This window comes from Equus asinus, chromosome 20 (genome assembly GCF_041296235.1).
Source record: "Equus asinus isolate D_3611 breed Donkey chromosome 20, EquAss-T2T_v2, whole genome shotgun sequence".
Classification (NCBI taxonomy): Eukaryota; Metazoa; Chordata; class Mammalia; order Perissodactyla; family Equidae; genus Equus; species Equus asinus.
In genome coordinates, this window is record NC_091809.1 from 70,639,592 (window position 1) to 70,658,685 (window position 19,094).

Below are 19,094 nucleotides of genomic sequence, written 5' to 3' on the forward strand. Positions count from 1 at the left end.
CTTCTATCTGAATGATTTTTGTCTCTTCCCTAATACTGATATGGTGCAGGGTAGCTTAGGTAGCCAGAGTCAGTTCTACAACTTTCTCCCTCTTCACCGGGCCTCTAGGACAAGTTTGAGAGGATTCCTATTCCTAAACAAACTCTGATATTAGGTAGTAAAACGCACATTTTAAATAGAGTGAATCTGAGCTTGCCCAAAGCCCCCGAGAATTACGTCAGTCAGTCAGTTTTAACCATTAAGCCACTGGGCTCTTTTTGCCCAGAAGTTTCTTAAAAGCTGTGCCTCCGCGTGGGTTGGGACAGGGATGGGGGATACAGGAAGAAGAGGCAGGGGGAGGCTTTGGGTACCGGTTGTGAGGGGGCGTTTGTTGGGGGGTGGGGGTGAGTTGCTGAGGATGGGCGGGAGACCTGGGACGTTAGTACACAAAAGGCCATTTCCGGCTCAAATTTCGTTCCCAGGGCTCTTGGAGTTGAACTTTTTTTGGGGAAAAGGACCAGTCCCAAAGAACTAGGTGTGTGTGTGTACGAGGGGGCGGAGAAGGTCCCCACCTTAAGTAGGAGTATTCCTCTCCGCATCTTTGTGGCTGTTGCGAGCGCGGCCGGCCGGCTGAGGCCGCCTCCTTGTCCCCCCGCCCCCGGGGCCGCCGCCGCCGCAGGTCGCCCAGACAAAGGGCCGGCCGGCGGGCTCGGGCGCTCGCCGCGCGCCTCGGAGCTGCAGCGCCCGGAAGCCCCGGCCTCGGGCCGCAGACCCCGCCCGGGCTGGCGCGGCGCCGGCCCCGCTTCCACTCAGTCTTTGACCCGCCGCGCCCCCGCGGGCCGCCCGCTGTAAGCGCTGCCCCGGCCGCCGCCGCTCTTTTTCGGGCCGGCCGGCGGCATGGCTGTGTCCTGGAGGAGCTGGCTGGCCAACGAAGGGGTTAAGCACCTCTGCCTGGTAGGATGGCGGGCGAGCTCTCCCGCGTTCTGTCTCTCGGGCAGCAAGTTTGATTCATTCTCCGAGCGTGCGCGGGGGGAAGCTGGAAGGGGAAGTTGGCCTCTGGGTGGAACATCCTCAACTAACAAAACTTTCCGCTGGTAACACCTGGAGATGATAGCGCTCCCCTCTTCCGCCAGCTGCATGGGAACTTTCCTGCACGCGGACGGGAGAGCGGCTGGCCAGGAAGGGAGAAGAGATGACTTGTAGGGAACACAGCTTTTCCTTAACCCGTTTAACATCTTCCCCCTTTGCTCTTTCTCCAGACTGCTGCTGTTTGATGTTGTATTTTAACAACATACAATGCTTGGGACATGCTGATGTCACTGCTTTCTTAGTCTCTTTTTGTCCGGCAGGGGAGATCTGCAAGTCCTTTAGGAGACCTGTGTGCAACCCAAACGCTTCGTCTCAGGTGCAGGGGCTGAGTGAGGTCAGATGGGTTTTCCTCTGAGTGGTTTTCAGCTTGCTGGTTAATTGGGAATGCTTTCTGCAATTAGTAAGTGAGTTCCATTGAAAGTATTGTGTCCAAGGAAGGTACTTGAGGTTTCCATTCGTCAGGTAATGTTTGTTTTTCATTTTTGTCTTCTCCCCCTCTTTGTGTCATTTAGCTTCTCTGGCTCTCCTTGAATGTCCTGCTTTTCTGGAAAACCTTCCTGCTGTATAACCAAGGGCCGGAGTATTACTACCTCCACCAGATGTTGGGGGTAAGTGGGTCTTGGGTGACCTGCTGGCGTGGGTTCAATGTGGGCAGACCTTGCTACAGCCCCTCGACAGTTCTTCCATTCATTAAAGCAACGTTGGTTGTTCACTTTAGAAATATTTGCTATTCTCTAATGGGGTCGAGTTTTCTTGATTTATCGTTTATACTTGTCTGGGTTAAAATGATTGACTCTTTTAAGAACCGAAGATCATATCTGCTAAAGTGAAACGAATGAATCTGCCAGACCAGGCTAGTTTGTCCTGAGAAAAGTTGCTGCTTCTTGTCAGCTGCAAAGCGCCCTGAAGGATCTGCTTCCCTGAGGACCAGCTGATGACAGGCTGTTAGTTTTCACTAATCAAGACTTTAGCCTGCCCATAAGCTTAGCCAGAGGATTTCTGCACTGTTTCCTTTTACTGTCAGTTCTCACCAAGGATGTGTCTAATGCAGTTATTCATTTCTGGGCATTTCTCAGCTGTCTGCCCTCGGTTAGTGGCTGATTATGGTTCCAGTGTTCTGGTCTAATATGAGAATGATATTGTGCAAAACTTTGCTCTGCTTTATCTCATGTTGATATTTTTTCTTTTCTCTGTTCCATGATGTTTCTGAGCTCATTCTTCCTCTCCACTCCCTTCCTGCTTGACTCCTTAAAAGACATCGGCGCTGAGGACATCTTACTTTGTACCAGGAGACAGCATTTTCTAAGCAACAAGTAAAAAGTATAAAACATGGAAAAATCTTAGGGCATCTGAAAAAGCAGATTTTATAATTTGTTTTCATTGGGGAAGAAAACACATTCTAAAGAGGAGATGCATTGTTTTCTTTTTGATGATTTAATGACTGTTTAAAATTATGATCAATTCGGATGAAGTCAGTGGAACCAGCCTTCCATTTCTTGCTTTACGTTTACAGACCTTATTTATCTTCAAACTACAGCTCCTAGAGTAGTGCTTGGCTCATGTTAAGCCTGTAATAAACTAAGGCTACATTAGTTAATTGATATTTTATTTTATACAATAAAGTACTATTTTTCATTGTTTATGGGTCACACCATTGATATTTTTAAAGTTAAACACCTGTTTTTAAGTTTATTTTTTTAGAGTTGTTTAAGGTTCGCAGTAAAACTGAGGGGAAGGTACAACAGTTTCCCATATGCTCCCCTGCCCCACACATGCACAGCCTCCCTGCTATCAACATCCTCCGCCAGAGTGGTACCTTGGTTACAACCGAGGAACCTACACTGACACGTCATCATCATCCAACACCTGTATTTTTAACTAATGGATTGTGAAGAATAGTTTCAAAGGTGAAACTTATTTGATTGATAACTGAAATGTGAACATCTCTTTCTTTCTTTCATCCAACCAACCTTCCATCCAGCCATCCAGCAAACTGTCACGAACCCTGTGCTTTTCAAATGGGCCCATAGAGAGTAAGACCTTGGCCCCTGCCCTGAATTGCTTACAATTTAGTGGAAGATCCAACAAGTAAATACGTATAATTCAAGAAACAAGTTAAGAAAAGTTTTCTCTAATAAATACATGAAGGTCTGCTGGCCTATCATTTTAATTTTGTTTCCTAGAAATTTTCCTTTAGGTATGAATTATCAAACACGAGGTTTTCAGTGGGAGATATATTTGACCTATTATATAACTTGGTAAACAACATGCAGAAAACTCTTGAGAGTTATGATGGGAAATTTTGGCATCAAAAATGGTAGATTTTGATCAGGAGGAATTTGTATTAATATAAAATCGAAGAATAGACAACTTAGAAAGCCACAACTAAACTTTGGATTTCAGCTAAATGACATGGTATAAGCTAAAATAATAACTTATTCAAAAAGTAATGATGTTGGAAACCAAGAAGTTAATTTTTATGAGCTTAGATGCTGGGTAACAACTTCATATTTATTTTGGTGACAAGTCACCTGTGATGAAGAGTACACAAACACACATACATACATGTATATAACCCAATTAATTAAAAACCCTTACATATGTTTTGCCTGTCTGCCAGGAAACATAAATCAGCTAGTGAGGTTCAGTGGAGAGTCCTGCAGAACAGCTGTACATAGTAGGCATGCAAAAAATATTGATCAGATGAGAGAAGAAAAAAATGATAAAAGGACTAAATGAAAGATTACGAGTAAAAAATGCAATAAGCAGATTGAAGAAGACAGAGTTGTTGTAAATTAGTTTTCATGGAAACATCAGAATGATCATAATGAGTTGCCCCTTAACGCATCCAGTCAGGAGTTAACATTTTATGAAGAATCACTGTAGAGAGGAAAGCTTTTCTTGGCATCATGCTGAAAGATGACTTCCAAACATCTCACTTTGCAGTAATCATCTATATGAGTTTTCTAGTCATTAATTTATCTAAACCATTTTGACATAGATATTTTCAGTCTGTTACTTTTTAGTGAAAAAGGAACTCTATAGGTTTATTATTTGCTTTATGAAGGAGTATTTAATTTTATTTGTCCTAGGCTTACCTTTTCTAATCTTTTGATGATTGTGGTATTGTTTCATAGTGTAATAATGTGCAGGCATTTTTCAAATTGCAAAGAAGTACAGTGTAACAATGGGAAATAATTAATTTTAAAATAAATATTGCTGGTTTCCATGTTTTGCACATTTAATGACTATATATTGTTAACTTACTGCCTTAGAGCAGTGCATGTGAAAGCCTACTAAACACCCACAGGAACGTGGTGCCGCAGTGATAGGACGGCGGAAATCCTGAAAACGACATACATATTCTGATAATATAGGTCTCTTTTAGAGGAATTTTAGCTTCATAAAAATCATGATGGTATTTCTGGAAATTAGTTTGATTGCTACCACTTTAAAATACAAATGGAAACAGTACTTCCATTTCTTGACCATTTTGATAATGGCATTTAGTCTGATTGCTGTTATTCATCTGTAAAATGTAAGGTAATAAGAGTGTTGCACTAATATTATGGGAAGGAGGGTCCGCAGAATATGCCCATTTGCAGGAAGACATAGACATTGAGAAGCAGTTAATTCTTAGTAGTTGTCTGAAATTTCTGCTTTCCATTGAAAAACAACTATTTATTCAACTGTTTATACCGATGATATACCAGGCACTTTACAAATATTTTGTTTAAGCTAGGAAATTATTCTTCCCATTTTACATATGGGGATTTCCAAATATAGGCCGAGGAAACTGAATGACTGCCTGAAGTCCCTTTGGAGGTCACTGTCACAGCTAGGATCTGAATACAGTACTGTCTGGCCTTTTGCTTTTTCCTCATACCGTACAAATTTTCTAAACCACTTCATTGGCCCATCTCAGAGACGCCACTGGTTAGTGTTACTCTTTATCAATACTGCCCAATAGAAATATAATGTGAATCATACATAATTAAAAATTTCCAGTAGTACATTAAAAAAGTAAGAAGAAGATAGTGGCATTGACTTTAATAATATGTTTTATTTAAAATATATCCAAAGTATTTTAATGAATTGAAATATTCAACATGTGGTCAATATTTTAAAAATTTATTAATGAGATGTTTTACATTATTTTTTTGTTTATTGATGCTTTGAAATATAGTGTATATTTGACACTTAATGCATATCACAATTCAGTCACTAAATTTTCATCAGAAATCCTTGAGCTGTGTTTAGATTTCATGCAGTTTTACAGATAAAAAAGTGGATCCGCATAACCAAGTTGTTCCAAATATATTTAAAGATTTTCCAATAATACAAATGAATATCAGCTTTTAAATTTAAATTAATAAAATTAATAAACCTGAAAATTCAGTTTTTTGGTGGCCCTACATACATTTCATATGCTCAATAGCCATGTGTGGCTTATGTCTACCATTTTGGACAGTACAAAGATAGACTGTGGGGGAAGGTATTCCTACCTTCACGGCCATAAGGACTTGTCATTTTGCTTTAAGGCAAATAACTAGCCACCAATCAGCCCAATAAAAGACATCAGGATGTGGGTAGTTCTCTTGCTCCTTTTCTCCAAAACAGCAGTTAATATTGTATGGGAAGTTGTAGGCTCTAGTCGTAGGCGTGTAACTAAAAAATATCTCTGACTTCTTCCTAATCTTCTGAGCTTTCTCATGGTGGGAGCTTTTGAGAGTAAATGTACAAAAAGTATTTAATTTTCAGAACTGGAGTATCTATTTTTATTGCTAGAAGTCTAGGTGACTGTTCTCAGACCTAAATTAAGGATTAAAAAATTGCATTAGAACTGACAGGGAAAAGAAAATCTTAAGTGATGGGAGAGAAAATAATGTTGGGCTTAATATGTTTTAGTCGGAGTTTTCATCATTATTCTTTCCTAGACCGGTCTGACCCAGACCTGGAGGCAACTTGGTCACGGCTGGTTTGTGCCTGAGTTAATGTGCTAATCAGACTGTGTACTTCCTAGGAGATGTTTAATTATGACATGCTGTGAATACTGGAATCTTAAAATGAGCTAAGAGGGAAAGAAAGTCTTTTGAGGGAACCGAAAACAAACACAAACAAACAAATCAAACAAGAACTTCCTCCACCATGGCAGCATTTAAATAAGGGACTCCATTGATTACTTAAGATGAAATTTGTTTTCAATTTATTTATTTTCAAGGAGTCGAAAATGTAGTTCCTTTGATGGAAAGTACTAATGTGTTGTGACTAACTCTGAGAAATTGCTTCGTAAGTTTTTTGAAATATTGGGGCAATTTAACTCAGAGTGCTACTTATAGAAGGCTTCACATTCATGTTCACCTGTTTCTGAGTTGTATTTCTGACATTTTAACAATTAACGGATATAATTTAATTGATACAAACATTTTAATTTAGGAAGAGAATGTGTTTTGTGGTACCAGGTTCATGCATCTTGGTTTTATATCGTTTTTCTCCAAATTCACGGTTATGTGTGGACCGTTCAGTTTCATCCTAGTGATTCTCATGGTGCCAGGATGAGAATTTAAGTTTTTTTTTGCTTGGTCTCACAATTATTATTTTAGATCTGCTTCATGGTCATGAGGATCATTTTTTCTTTTTTTAAACTCTTATTGAGATACCTATGTTCATTGGAAGAAAGTTGTGAGCAATGAGAGTTTTTCCTAATCTCCCGGTGATGATCTTGCTTTGGTCAATCATTATCCTTTAAGTGATTTAGAAACATTAACTAATTTACCCTCTCAAGAGTCCTAGGAGTTATATCATAATGAACATTTTGTAGAGACAGAAATCTGATGTCATGTGAGTTTCCTAAGGTCGGAGCTTGAGTCTCTGGACAAATGGACCCAGGATTTTAAGTCAGTTTTGGTTTCCCCGCTGGCTTAGGCAGCTTTGCTTCTGCTGAGAAGGAATGTACGCCTCCTGTCAATTTCAGAAAAGGCTTGATCATTAACTCTCCTTTTATTGCACAGAATATTGTGGTTTCAATTCAGGGGATATTTTTAACTGAGTTGTTGTTCCTTTTTATTCTTAACATTCTGCTATTTGAAAACCGTTTACTTTCTGTTTATTGATAGGTGGTAGGGGTTACATTACTTTGATGCAATCATTATATTCTTAATCTGTTTACAATAGATAGAATTTCAGAGAATTTTAGACCTGGAAGAGAGCTTTGATATCTTGACTTAAATTTCTTTCTCATTTTCTCCAATAGAAAAATGAGGTGGAAGTGACTTGCTGACTATCACCCTCTGAATTAGTGGCTTGGTCACTATTCTGATTTATTGATCTTTTCAGTCCAACATTCAGCCTGTTATAGTGAAAAACTCATGCACATGTGCAAGAACACAAAACTTCATACTCTATAGATTACTAGCTTTTCATCTTATGTGAGATGATATTTAAAGATGTTTAGCAATTTAAGAAGTTAAAAAAAACTATTGATTTATCCTCAAGATAACATATATTTTCAGCATTACAGTTGTTTTAGACTTGTCTCAGACAAATTCTAAAGTAATTATGAAACATTTTAATTTAAATTATTTCTGATTGCACAATATTTGGCAGAATTTTAGCACTCATTGTTTAACCTCTTTGTTTTATACAGCTAAATGCTCACTGTATAATTTTCTTTTAGCAGTAACATCCAAAACGCTCAAAATTGGAAGGTGGAACTAATTTCAGAGATTGTCAAATCTACTTCCTTCATTTCATTATTAATAATGTTAGTAATATTTAATCTTTTCATCCATCCTATGGAATAGATATTTTTAATTTTTCAGCTAAGAAACTGAATTAGAAAAGTTCTGTAATTTGGTAGTGAGTGACAGAGGTAGGACTCCAGCCCAAACATCCTGGTTCTAGAACTTGTATTCTTAACCCCTGTGCTCTTCTGTCTTTGTGCAACTTTAATACTAGGCTGAACCATATGGAATTGCCATTTTGATAAAACAAAAATAATCAAATATCAGCCATTTCATGTAGTTCAACCTAATAACTGCAATTACCATTTATTAATCACATACTATGTGCCAGACACAGTTAGTTCTTTGCTCTTTCCTTTTATAATCTCATTAATCCTTATATTTAATTTAATACATATAACAACCCTGAAGGATAAAAATCATCGCTTTTTACAGAATTGAGAAAGTACGATTGTGAGTGGTTAGGTAACTTTCCCCAGGTCACACAGCTAACAACTGGAGAAGCCCAATTTGAGCCCACATTCATCTGATACTGTAGACATGCTCTCCATCACTCTGGTCCAATAGGGAGGTTCTAAGACAGATAGGATTAGAACCTGGAACTTCCCACTCTTATCTGAGATTCTTGTGCATCCTACCACTGTCGCTCTGGGTAGGAATGTTTGTATGTGTGTTTGTGTGTTTTTGTATCAATTTAAGTACTCAGTCAGAAGTAAAGGTAAGAATATAGTTTATGGATTATTTTTAAACCTGAGGAAGACTTACACCTCATCCTAGCTGATATCTACTGCGTTCATTTACTCGGGCTTCCATAGCAAAGTTCCGCAGACTGGGTGGCTTAAACAACAGAAATGTATTTCCTGGTGGTTCTGGAGGCTGGTGCAGTATGCTGTTTCCTGAGGAATACCCAGCCCAGCGAGAGGAGCCTGTAGAACTGCAGAACATCATAGGGACCTTAGGGGATTGTTCTACTTCGTTTATCTTAGCATAGTAAGATGCCTCCTTTATGGGCTCAGTGCAAAACTGAATGTGGGTGGTGTGTCTTCTAACTCTAGTCACTGTTTCTAGTTCATCATGCTAAGCATTGCGTTGTTCATAACATTGATTTTAAAAGTGCCTACATAATTCTAGGGAGGAAAATCAAATAACCCTAACTCCCTAGAGAAAAGATCATGGGCTTTGGAGCTATATAAATATGAGTTTGAATGCTGGCTCAGGCATTTATGTCCCTTTATGATTTTGGCAAATTTCTTCTCTGAGCCTAAGTTTAACTTATCTATAAAGATGAGCTTAAGCCTTCCTCTTAGGTTAGTTGTGAAGATTACATGAGAAAATAGAGGTGAAATGCTTATTACCTGGTGCATTTGCACTTAGCAGAAGATAGCGATTACTGTAAATATTAAGCATTGTTTAGTATTAATACTATTAATGGTACTAAATAATAGTTATTATTTATGTTTATAAACAAAAATATTAAAAGGAATTCAGAGAAATCTAAAGCTGGAAGGAACATGCTGAGCATGTAGCAGATGGCATTAGGACAGCAAGACATCCTTCCTTTGGTTGACCTCTGGCTGCCTCCCTGATCCTTTTGGACAAAGGAAGCCTCTCTGCGGCTGTTTGTAATTGGCACACAATCTGTGGCAACTTGGTTGTGATTGCTGGGTGGAATTTCAGCTTGAGGTAGAATGCACTTCATTCAGAAAAACATTTATGAATCTTAATGAAACCTTGGAGTCTTGAACAAATAAACAAGGGAAATAATGCCTATCTCAGAAGATTATTGCAAACCTTAAAGAAAATTAAAAGAAATAGTAATAATAGCTGGAACTAACATTCATTGAAATATTCTCATGGGACAGGTATCGTGTTAAATTTGTGATACGTTCGGTGCCAGAGTCTTGACTAGTTTACAAGGTAGGTTCTGTTACATAAGAGGAAGTTAAAGCACAGAAATTGTAAATAACCTGCTCGTGGATTAAAGTACCTAGAATAAAGCCCTTTATATAATAGGAATTCCTGAAATGCCAGCTTTCCTCTTTCCTTTCCTCTTTCCTCATTCTGTGTAGCCATATACAATAATTCATTTATCAGTCCTGTACCCCCGATAAAACAGTGAGATTGTCCTACTTATCTCAGAGTGTTGTGCTGAGGATTAGATAACTTAACAGAGAGGGAACTGCTTTGAAGAATTGAAAGCATCACAGATGTAAAGAAAATGGTGTTATCGTAGACTGTTTCTGTCTCCTGTTCCTTCCTCCCAGCTTTTAAGGCTCTAGCCATGGTACCGTAACAGAGCTCCCCTACGAGTCATAAAGGACAGTTTGGACAAAGGGATGAGAAGATTTCATCTTCATGACGGAAAAGTGGCAGATAGCCCTTAACATCTAAAATACTTTACATTTACAGTTTTGACTGTTGAAGTGGGATCTTGAAGGTCTGTGACATGTTGTAATTAATCATTTTTCCAAGGTGTGAACTAAGAGTGAGACCTTAGTAAAAGAGTAAATTACCTAGGTGGGGAGTGAGCCTTCCTCACTTCTTAGTATCCAGGTCTTTGTGCAACTTTGTGATGTAATAAAAGTCAAACAATGTGATAAAAGTGAGTCTTGTGAAAAGTAGTTTCTTCTGAATTCTGGCAATAGGACTAAAAAAAGTAGATAGATTAAGGAGAAGATGGACTTCTCATAATCAATAGAATTTGTTTACATTTTTAGAAATTGGAAAGTTGAATTTGACAATGACTCCTGTCTATGGATAAACGAATCCAACGCATATTCTATAGGGAGAAAATTGCACGCTTTAATAATTTTCATGGACATGGAAATTGTTAAAGATCTCTAGACACATATCAAGACTACCAGAGTATAATATGGTTTAAAGCAAGGAGAGATGAGTGATGTACACAAAGTGAAAACTTTTTATATGTCTGAAATTTTAAAAAAGTGGACTCTTCCACACTAAAAGTTTAAGAAATGATCTATGGTGAATGCCTTTCTGACTTTATTCCTTTCTCCTATGATAGAATTATCAAGTAGCTGATTTCAAATGGCAGGAAATTTTGTTTACAGTAATCTTAGAAAGCTCAGGTCCATTGCAAGGATCCGAGGTGGTAGTAATCCAAACAAGTTTCTTTTTTCCCCATGCTATACTTTTGGTCCTCTTTGTTAACTTCGTTTTCCCCTTAATGTGCTCTCTCTTGTGTGCCTTCCAATTAGCTTCTTATCCTGGGTGAACTCACCCCACCTCCTATGGGAACATGGATTTCATGGTGGGTGAGGGTGCCCTAAGAAGAGGCGGCTGTGGAGCAAGAAAATAGGAACCACCTACGGAGAATATTGATGAGTTAGGGTGATGAGAGTGCTTCTACTTCTTGCTGATTTTCCTTGGCCAACTTACTTTTGATAAGTTACTTTGATCCTTTGAGCTTTGTTAATTCTTTTGGTTTGAAAACCGTGGGCCCCAAAGCACATTTGTAAAGTACTTTGAGTTATGCAAACAAAGGTGAAGATACGTTTTTCTTTTTCTTTTTTTCTAAGGGAAAACCAAGCAAATATCATCAGTGGTCTGTACTAATGGATTCCAACTGGAAACAAATGACTCACATTAAACCACAAGAATGTAGAGCTTTAATAGGAAAGTTCTCCCACTTGAGAAATGGCATTTGCTGGTGGGCATTGTCTGTCTTACATTCGTTATCTACTGTGGAATTTTTCTGGGGGTTGGGCCTTGGCTTAAACTAAGTAGACCCCATCATTGAACTATTCAGCTGTTTTGATCTTGTACATTTTTTAAAACATAAGAGGATCAAAGAATGAGTCAAATGAAAATCTTGGAAGAGTTTAGTTTCTTGTATCATAATGGATCTACAAGGTTTCCTTAATTTTGGTTTGCCTGAAGAAAACTAGTCTTAGATTTGTACTGGTTTTAAAGCTTGAGTGTGTTATGCTTGAAGAAAAAATATGTTTTGTTCAAACCATGGATTTTAGATATAAGAAACTTAATTTATTAAAGTCTCATATGACATTCATTCTAATTCTTGTTAAAACCAAGTGTCTGCTGTTGCCTTTTCCTGAGCACGGAGGAACTATTAGTTTAAATTTCAAATATAGTAATATCTGTGAAAATTCTACTGTATCAATGGCAACAATATAATGTAGTGAAAAGTACATGGATTTTGTGGACAAATTGACCTAAATTGAAATCTTGGCTTTACTTCTTAACACCTCTATGTTTAAGTAATTTATTGAAATCTTCAAAGCCTTAGTGTCCTCAATTTTATTTTTCAGGGAAGGATTGGCCCTGAGCTAACATTTGTTGCCAATCTTCCTTTTTTTCCCTCTCCCCCAAACCTCAGTACATAGTTGTATATTCTAGCTGTAGGTCCTTCTAGTTCTTCTATGCAGCTGCTGCCATAGCATGGCTACTGATAGACTAGTAGTGTCGTTCTGCACCCAGGAAGTAAACCCAGACCGCCGAAGCAGAGTGCACTGAACTTTAACCACGAGGCCATCATGGCTGCCTCTTCCTCAATTTTAAATTGAGAATTATATTATTAAATTGAACTACATGAAGATTCTAATGTTGAAACATTTTGACTTACAAAAATGGCAATTTTGCATAGTTTAACCTAATTTCTCTCATCGGATTTTGTTTATTTTGAAGAGAGGGTTAAGTAAGATGAAGAAATGAGTGTGAAGATGTCAAAAAATGTTACTTCCCTTCTAATGGCAAGTTGTAGTAGACATGTAGTCATGACAACACTAGACTCATTTCTTTCAAGAAACATTGTCAAATTAAGAATGTTTTGATGCTGAAATCTATTTGTAAATATTTGGTAATGACTAAAAGTTTCCAGTGACTAAGAAAAGTTAACTCCTAATTTTGTGCAATGTATAAATTCTGAAGTATTTAAAAAGATATTTTACAAATGACTGTATTTTTTCTTAATTATAGTTTCAAAATGATTAAGTTCACACTTAGTTGGTTTTCAATTGGCAGTGGTTTTCAAATTTTAGCTCCAAGTTTCTCGAGCTTTTTAAAACTTTCTGTCAAGCAAACCAGAGATTGAGGTGCACAAGAAGAGCACTAATTTTATAGGACGTTGGCAGCGAGTCTTCTCTGTTAAAACAAGGGATTTAAAAAACGTTGTTTTTGGTGTCAGGCATGGAATATTTAAACATATTCCTCAGTTCATAGCACACTACCTTCATGGCTCTGTGCAGACTCCTCTTTGCTTTTTTCATCATTCATTCATTTATTATTTCATTAGTTAATCACTCTCCATTCTCCAGTCCCGTTTTCATCCCTGCATTAGCAACATTTCTAACAATGTGCTGACATATGTCCTTCTATTGGTATTTTATGTGTATGTTTCTTTTATTTCGCAAAAGTGGTGTTATGCATAGGACCATTCTGTTTCTATCTGGTGTCATGTTTTCAAAGTCTATCCAGGTGACTACGTGTTTCTTTTGTCCATTGCTTCTTACTGCTGCATAGTATTCCACAGTTTGCATCTGCCACATTTTACTGATCTATTTTCCCAGAAACGTACATTTAGATTACCTCCAATTTACTACTTCTTCCAATAGCATTGTGAGGTATATAAAGCATACTGGTATAGTGTAAATATTATAAGGTAGTTTGCTGGTTTTATAATTTAAAGACTTTGCCCACTAGGTTTTCTTAAAATGGAGGACAACTAATTTGTTCATATTGTAAGAAAATATTGGATTTTGTATTTACTTGTTATAACGGTTTTAGTCAAATTAAGATGAAGGTGGCAATGATACCACACATGGCTCAAATCTAAAAAACATTAAGACATTTGATTGTAATAGCTAGTTTTCAGTGCGAATTTTAAAGGATATTGGGTTGCTGAAGAGATGAATGCAGTGAATATTTTAAGTATTGTTTAATTTCTCAATTCATATGGCTTCTTTTTAAATGTGTTGTCCATAATATTAACCATAAGCAAAAAATAGCCGTATAAACAATGATGGTAAAAGCAATAACAATAACAAATATAATATCAAACTTGGAAATACTAGGAAGTAGAATAAATATAGAAGAGAATGTTAAAAGGATAGGTGGATACAATGGAATGGATTACAAAGAAGACAGATAAAGAAATGTCACAGCAACAATTCACCCTTTCTGAACTGCCAAGTATAGTAGGTAGCTCGTACCAACCCCAAAGGCCAGTCAAAGTTAGGAAGGTTGTGTGAGTGGAAGGTTTTTTTAATTTATTTTTTTATTTTTGTACATGGAAGCATAGGGTTTTCTTTATTAATATTTTAAAATATATTGAAATACTTTTGTTTCTGCAGAAACTGTTTGCTAAGTGTCTTAAGAGCACATAAGCTAACCACGCTATAGGAAATATGGTATGGCACCTATGGCAAAGGAATGGCAGGTTGGATGATATGTAACGTTTGAGCTCGACTTAAATTGTAGTTTATTGTTATTTATTGTTATTTATTCATTGAGTTCTTGATACTTAATTGTTAAAATGTAGTACATTTCAAAAGAAATATATGCTTGTGTAAAATGAATACTGATGATACAGTAGAAAAAATAGAAACTCCCCATTACTTCTACGAGGTAATCGCCTGTTGTTTATATAATCTATTTCCATGTGTATATATATATCTATGCCTGTGTATATAGATGCACATATGTGCACCTGCATATTATTAATTCAATAATATGGATATTATTTCGTTTCCACTATACAAGTTTAACATTTTATTTTTAATGCTACATAGTGTCTCATAATGTATACCATAATTTGTTTTATGTGTCTCTACTGTTGGTCATTTTAGTTCTGTTCTTTTTTGTTTTGGTATCACAGATCATACTGCAATGAGTATCCTTGTAGACATTTACATGTACACTTGGATAAGTATTTCTGTGTGCTATTTTGTTTTTTAAGAAAGAATATGAAGTGATATTTTGGTCTTATTCAATGTTAACTTTTTAGGGAAGAAAGAAAGATTGTTTGATTTACGTTTCATTTCTTATAGCAGTATATCATCTTGATTTATTGTATTGTTCTACTTGCAGATGAACTAGTGTGGGCCTCTGTATGTTGACTAGGGAAACTGAATAGAGTTTGTCAGAAGAGTGTAATGCTTAAATGTGTGTGCATTAGGAAGTTTAGGTAAATAGTCTGTAACAAATGATCCATTTATTCAGTCCATCTTTACTCAGTATCTACTCTATTAGGCATTTTGGCCATGTTAATGCCTCCAGAGTTCTTTTTCTTAGAATCGATAGCTTCTCAGAGACAGTATTTTTTTTTTTTCAAAGAAAGACTGAAAGAAGGTCAACTTGAGATTGCTAGTATTTTGAGGACAAAGATGGAACTTAAAGACAAGTTTATAGATTCAATTAAGAAGAGTTATTAAACAGGATTGAGTTCAGGAGGAGTAAGATAGATATGATTAAATAGGGTATGCTTGACAGACATGAGAGAAAATTCTTAATATTGAAGATCCCATATTCACTATATGAGTTTTAATATGTGTCATCATGGATAGTCTGATTAAAATTCTAACCAAGTGAGGGGATACTGTTGCTATGAGTATAGTTTCCTTTCAAAAATTATTCCATATGCTCAGGCCACTGGTTTATCTCTTTTGGCTTTTAAATTTTAGGAGGAATGTTGAGAAATCAAAAATAGTTTAAAGCTGAGGAAGAATGATGTGAAGTTTTCGAGTGATTTGTTTCTGATGAAGAGTAGCTGAGAGATGACTAAAATACTAAGTAATTGTGATCAAATGTGCTGGACCTGTGATGTTGGAGATACAAGGCCTGTCTCGGCTTTCTAGCCAGCTATGCTCTGCAGAATACATTCCACTCCTCAGTGCCTTTCCTTGTGCATGGACCATTTCTGTAGGAGGAGGAAGATGTAATAATGACATAAGTTAAATGCTCTGTAACTCTTGAGACCCTTGTTTTTGTGCGTTAAAGATGAGTAGAGGATAAGGGATGAGCATGAATACCCACAGAAATGTAATAGGTGAATTAAAAAAATTTCCATTTTAATAATGTTTGTCAGCTAAAGAGGTCAAATCATTTTTACTTGATGTATTTTTACCTTTTGGAACAGTTCTATGAGGGAAAGTAGAGGAAGATTTATTGTTTTGTTAAGTTCTTCAATTCTAGGTTTTAGAGACAAGTGACCTTGGTAAAGGTCACAGGTGTTAGTTGTGATAAAAATTCATACCTTTTAATCTGATGACCTGTTTGCTAAATGGCATTGCCTTTAGAAACCCATGAACGTGTTCATATGCAATTCTCAATCCCATTTATGTTGAACTTTAACTTTTCCAGGCAGATAATTACTCTGGAAGTGAATCTCTTCTGCTCTCTGGGCTTTTGGCACAGGAAAGACCAGGTGGACAAAATGAGGACAGAAATATCACTTTACATCTTACTTTCTTCTTCTCTCTCTGTAATAGCTACATTTCCTTCTGACTCATAATAAACTCCTAAGGAAAAACCACATTCCTACTGGAAATGGAAGAAAGTTCCTTTCTAGAAAGGGTAGAATGAAGGATGATGACATATAAGAAGGAAAGATTTGAGTTAAGCATGAGGAAATCTGGATATAAAGTCAGGATGGACTCTATGTTTTGAGGTCCCTTTAAATATATGGGAAAATTTTTCCCCCCAGCTTCTTCCTTTAGAACTGATAGCTCCTTTTAGAGACAGTGTTTAGGAGAAAAAAAAAAAAAGGCAGTTTATAGTTAGGCAGAGCGGTCAGGTTGAGTAAAAAATTACATCATAGTTAAAAGTCTCCAGGGGCAATTGGTTGAGAGAAACCAGCTAGGATCACTTGGAATGAATTACAGTTTATTATGGTATGAAGGGACATTCATGAGCTTTTGGATATACCCCAAGAGCACTGAATTGGTAGTTTATTTGGGGAATTTTTTTTGTTAAGAAATAATTACTCCAACTATTATTAACTGCTTTCTGGTTGCTCATGACATGTTATTCATTATTATTTCCATATGAAACCTTACCAAAATAATTAGGTGATCTAGTTTTGAAGTAGCCATTCATTGAAATGTCATTTTTTTATTCTTACGTGCACTCTTGCTCCCATGGAATGTCCATCATATTCTAAATTCATATATTAATGGTACAAACTAAACATTTAAGTTGGGACCACAGGTGTGATTGATAGGTATAGGAAAAATAAATTGTTCTGATTTTCTGCCATGGACCCTTTTGGTTACTATAAAGACAATGAAAAATGCCTCCCATTGCCTTAGAAAATCATATAGACTACTCTATGGGGCTGTCTCTTTTTGTTCATGTATCTCTCTCATGACTTCTTGTCTTTGGCTTTTGTTGCTCAAAGCATATTTTTCCCCAAGGAGTATATATATATATATTTTTTTAAAGATTTTATTTTTTCCTTTTTCTCCCCAAAGCCCCCCGGTACATAGTTGTGTATTCTTCGTTGTGGGTTCTTCTAGTTGTGGCATGTGGGACGCTGCCTCAGCGTGGTCTGATGAGCAGTGCCATGTCCGCGCCCAGGATTCGAACTAATGAAACACTGGGCCGCCTGCAGCGGAGCGCGCGAACTTAACCACTCGGCCACGGGGCCAGCCCCCCCAAGGGGTATATTTTTGAAATAATTTTCTTTATTAATGACCATGCTTTTTTGAGGTCCCCAAGGATAAGAGGCAGGTTCGGCTTTGCCACTTACCAGTGCTGCCACTTGCTAGCTTTCTAGGGGGGATAAGGAGATGAATAGGTAAACCATTACAATATTAGGGGTTAATTGCTCTCATGGAAGTACAGTGAAGTGCAAAAAGGAAGCATTGAGAAAAATGCTCCAAAGTTTTTAGAATATTTGAAAAAGGGAAAAATTTGGAGGTGTAAATGAGGGTGTGGGTGGGGATGTGGGCCTTAGCAAGGCCGGACAGAGAAAATGACCCTTGGGCTGAGACTTGAAGAATAATAAAGAGTTCATCTGGTAGTTAGCATGGAGGCTGGAAGAGGTGGAATGCCATCACCAATACAAGGAACGCAGCATGAGCTGTGGCTAGGGAGCTGAGATGTGCAGTAAAAACTTGGAATAACTAATCTGGGTAGTGCATCCAGGAGCTGGACTGAGCCGTATAACATACAATTATAGCCCAGTGACCTTATAGTATCATCACTTTGGCTTATTTTCAGACTTATAAGTAGGATCAAAAAGAAGATTGGAGTAGATGACCTACATGCTCTTGTCAAAAAGCTGCAGTCACCCTGAAGGTTTTCTGCAAGTTGTGTGTTACTCAGTTCCATAGAATAAATCCTAGTCTCTAGAATGATGAGGGCTGGGGAAGTAGAGGCAGAGTTGCTATCCTGGGCAATATGGTACGATGGAAAGAGCAGGGCCTGAGTTTTCATCCCAGATGTGAACTAGACCACCTGAATAATCACATTTGCTTTTGATTCTCTTTTTCTTACTTTCCAAAATGAGGGTATTGAAGGATCATCTCATAGGCTCATTCATTCACTTATTCACCACATGTTTATTGAACACTTACTAGTTACCTAGAACTTTCTTTGAATTCTTTAGGTACAGTTGAGTGGAATAAAGCTCAATTCCCATAGCTATAGCCATAACATTACTCTCCAGAGGTGAGGATGGAGAGGCAGGCCTGGAAAGAGTGATTTGCTGGAAGTCATTCTGTAAAAACATTTACATTTTGAAAGTAGATTTGGCTTATGGATGGCAAGGGACCAGGATGATGATAATAGTTTCTGTTGACTTCTTACTATATGCCAGGCAATGCACTAAGTACTGTATATGCTCATTTAATACTCATAATGACCCTTTGGGGTAGATGTATTATTATCATTTTTTCATTTTATAGTTGAGGAAAATGACAGAGAGGGTAAGAAAATTACCTAAAGACACACAGCTAGTAAATGTCCTTCATACTCAGGTTTGTCTGACTTCAAAGTATATTCTAAAACTGTGATTGCCAAGCCTGCTTGTACCTCCCAGGGCCACACTCCAGGTCTCAGGAATGAGAATTTGAGGAAGCACAGCAGAGATATGTTTCTTTTGAAGTAGCCCATCAAATGATTTCAATGTGCAGTCAGATTAGGGAAGTCTTGTGTGAATGTTTATACAAAATGACAGGAAAACATACTGGTTGGATAAAAGTGTAAGCAAGTGAAAGAGTAAGAAAGTATTATGGTGTGGAAAGAGCGCTAGACCAGGTGTCTGAATTCCCCTCTCTGTTCTGGGGAGTGAAGCGTTGTTATGGA

General features: G+C 37.4%; 1 protein-coding gene across 8 annotated transcripts in view; it reads left to right on the forward strand.

Annotated features, from left to right (window-relative positions):
* The first annotated feature begins 582 nt into the window (after positions 1 to 582).
* Positions 583 to 19,094, forward strand: part of NOX4 (NADPH oxidase 4) — a 151,982-nt gene continuing 133,470 nt past the window's right edge. For 2 of the 8 annotated variants that reach the window (XM_070490469.1, XM_070490473.1), the window contains exons 1-2: positions 1,329 to 1,472; positions 1,581 to 1,676. In XM_070490469.1, the coding sequence (XP_070346570.1) occupies positions 1,668 to 1,676 (9 nt within the window). In that variant the 5' untranslated portion in view covers positions 1,329 to 1,472; positions 1,581 to 1,667. Of the gene's footprint in view, positions 934 to 1,328; positions 1,473 to 1,580; positions 1,677 to 19,094 lie in introns of those variants that run through there. The other 6 variants (XM_070490470.1, XM_070490474.1, XM_070490471.1 and 3 more) reach the window with 4 other exon arrangements.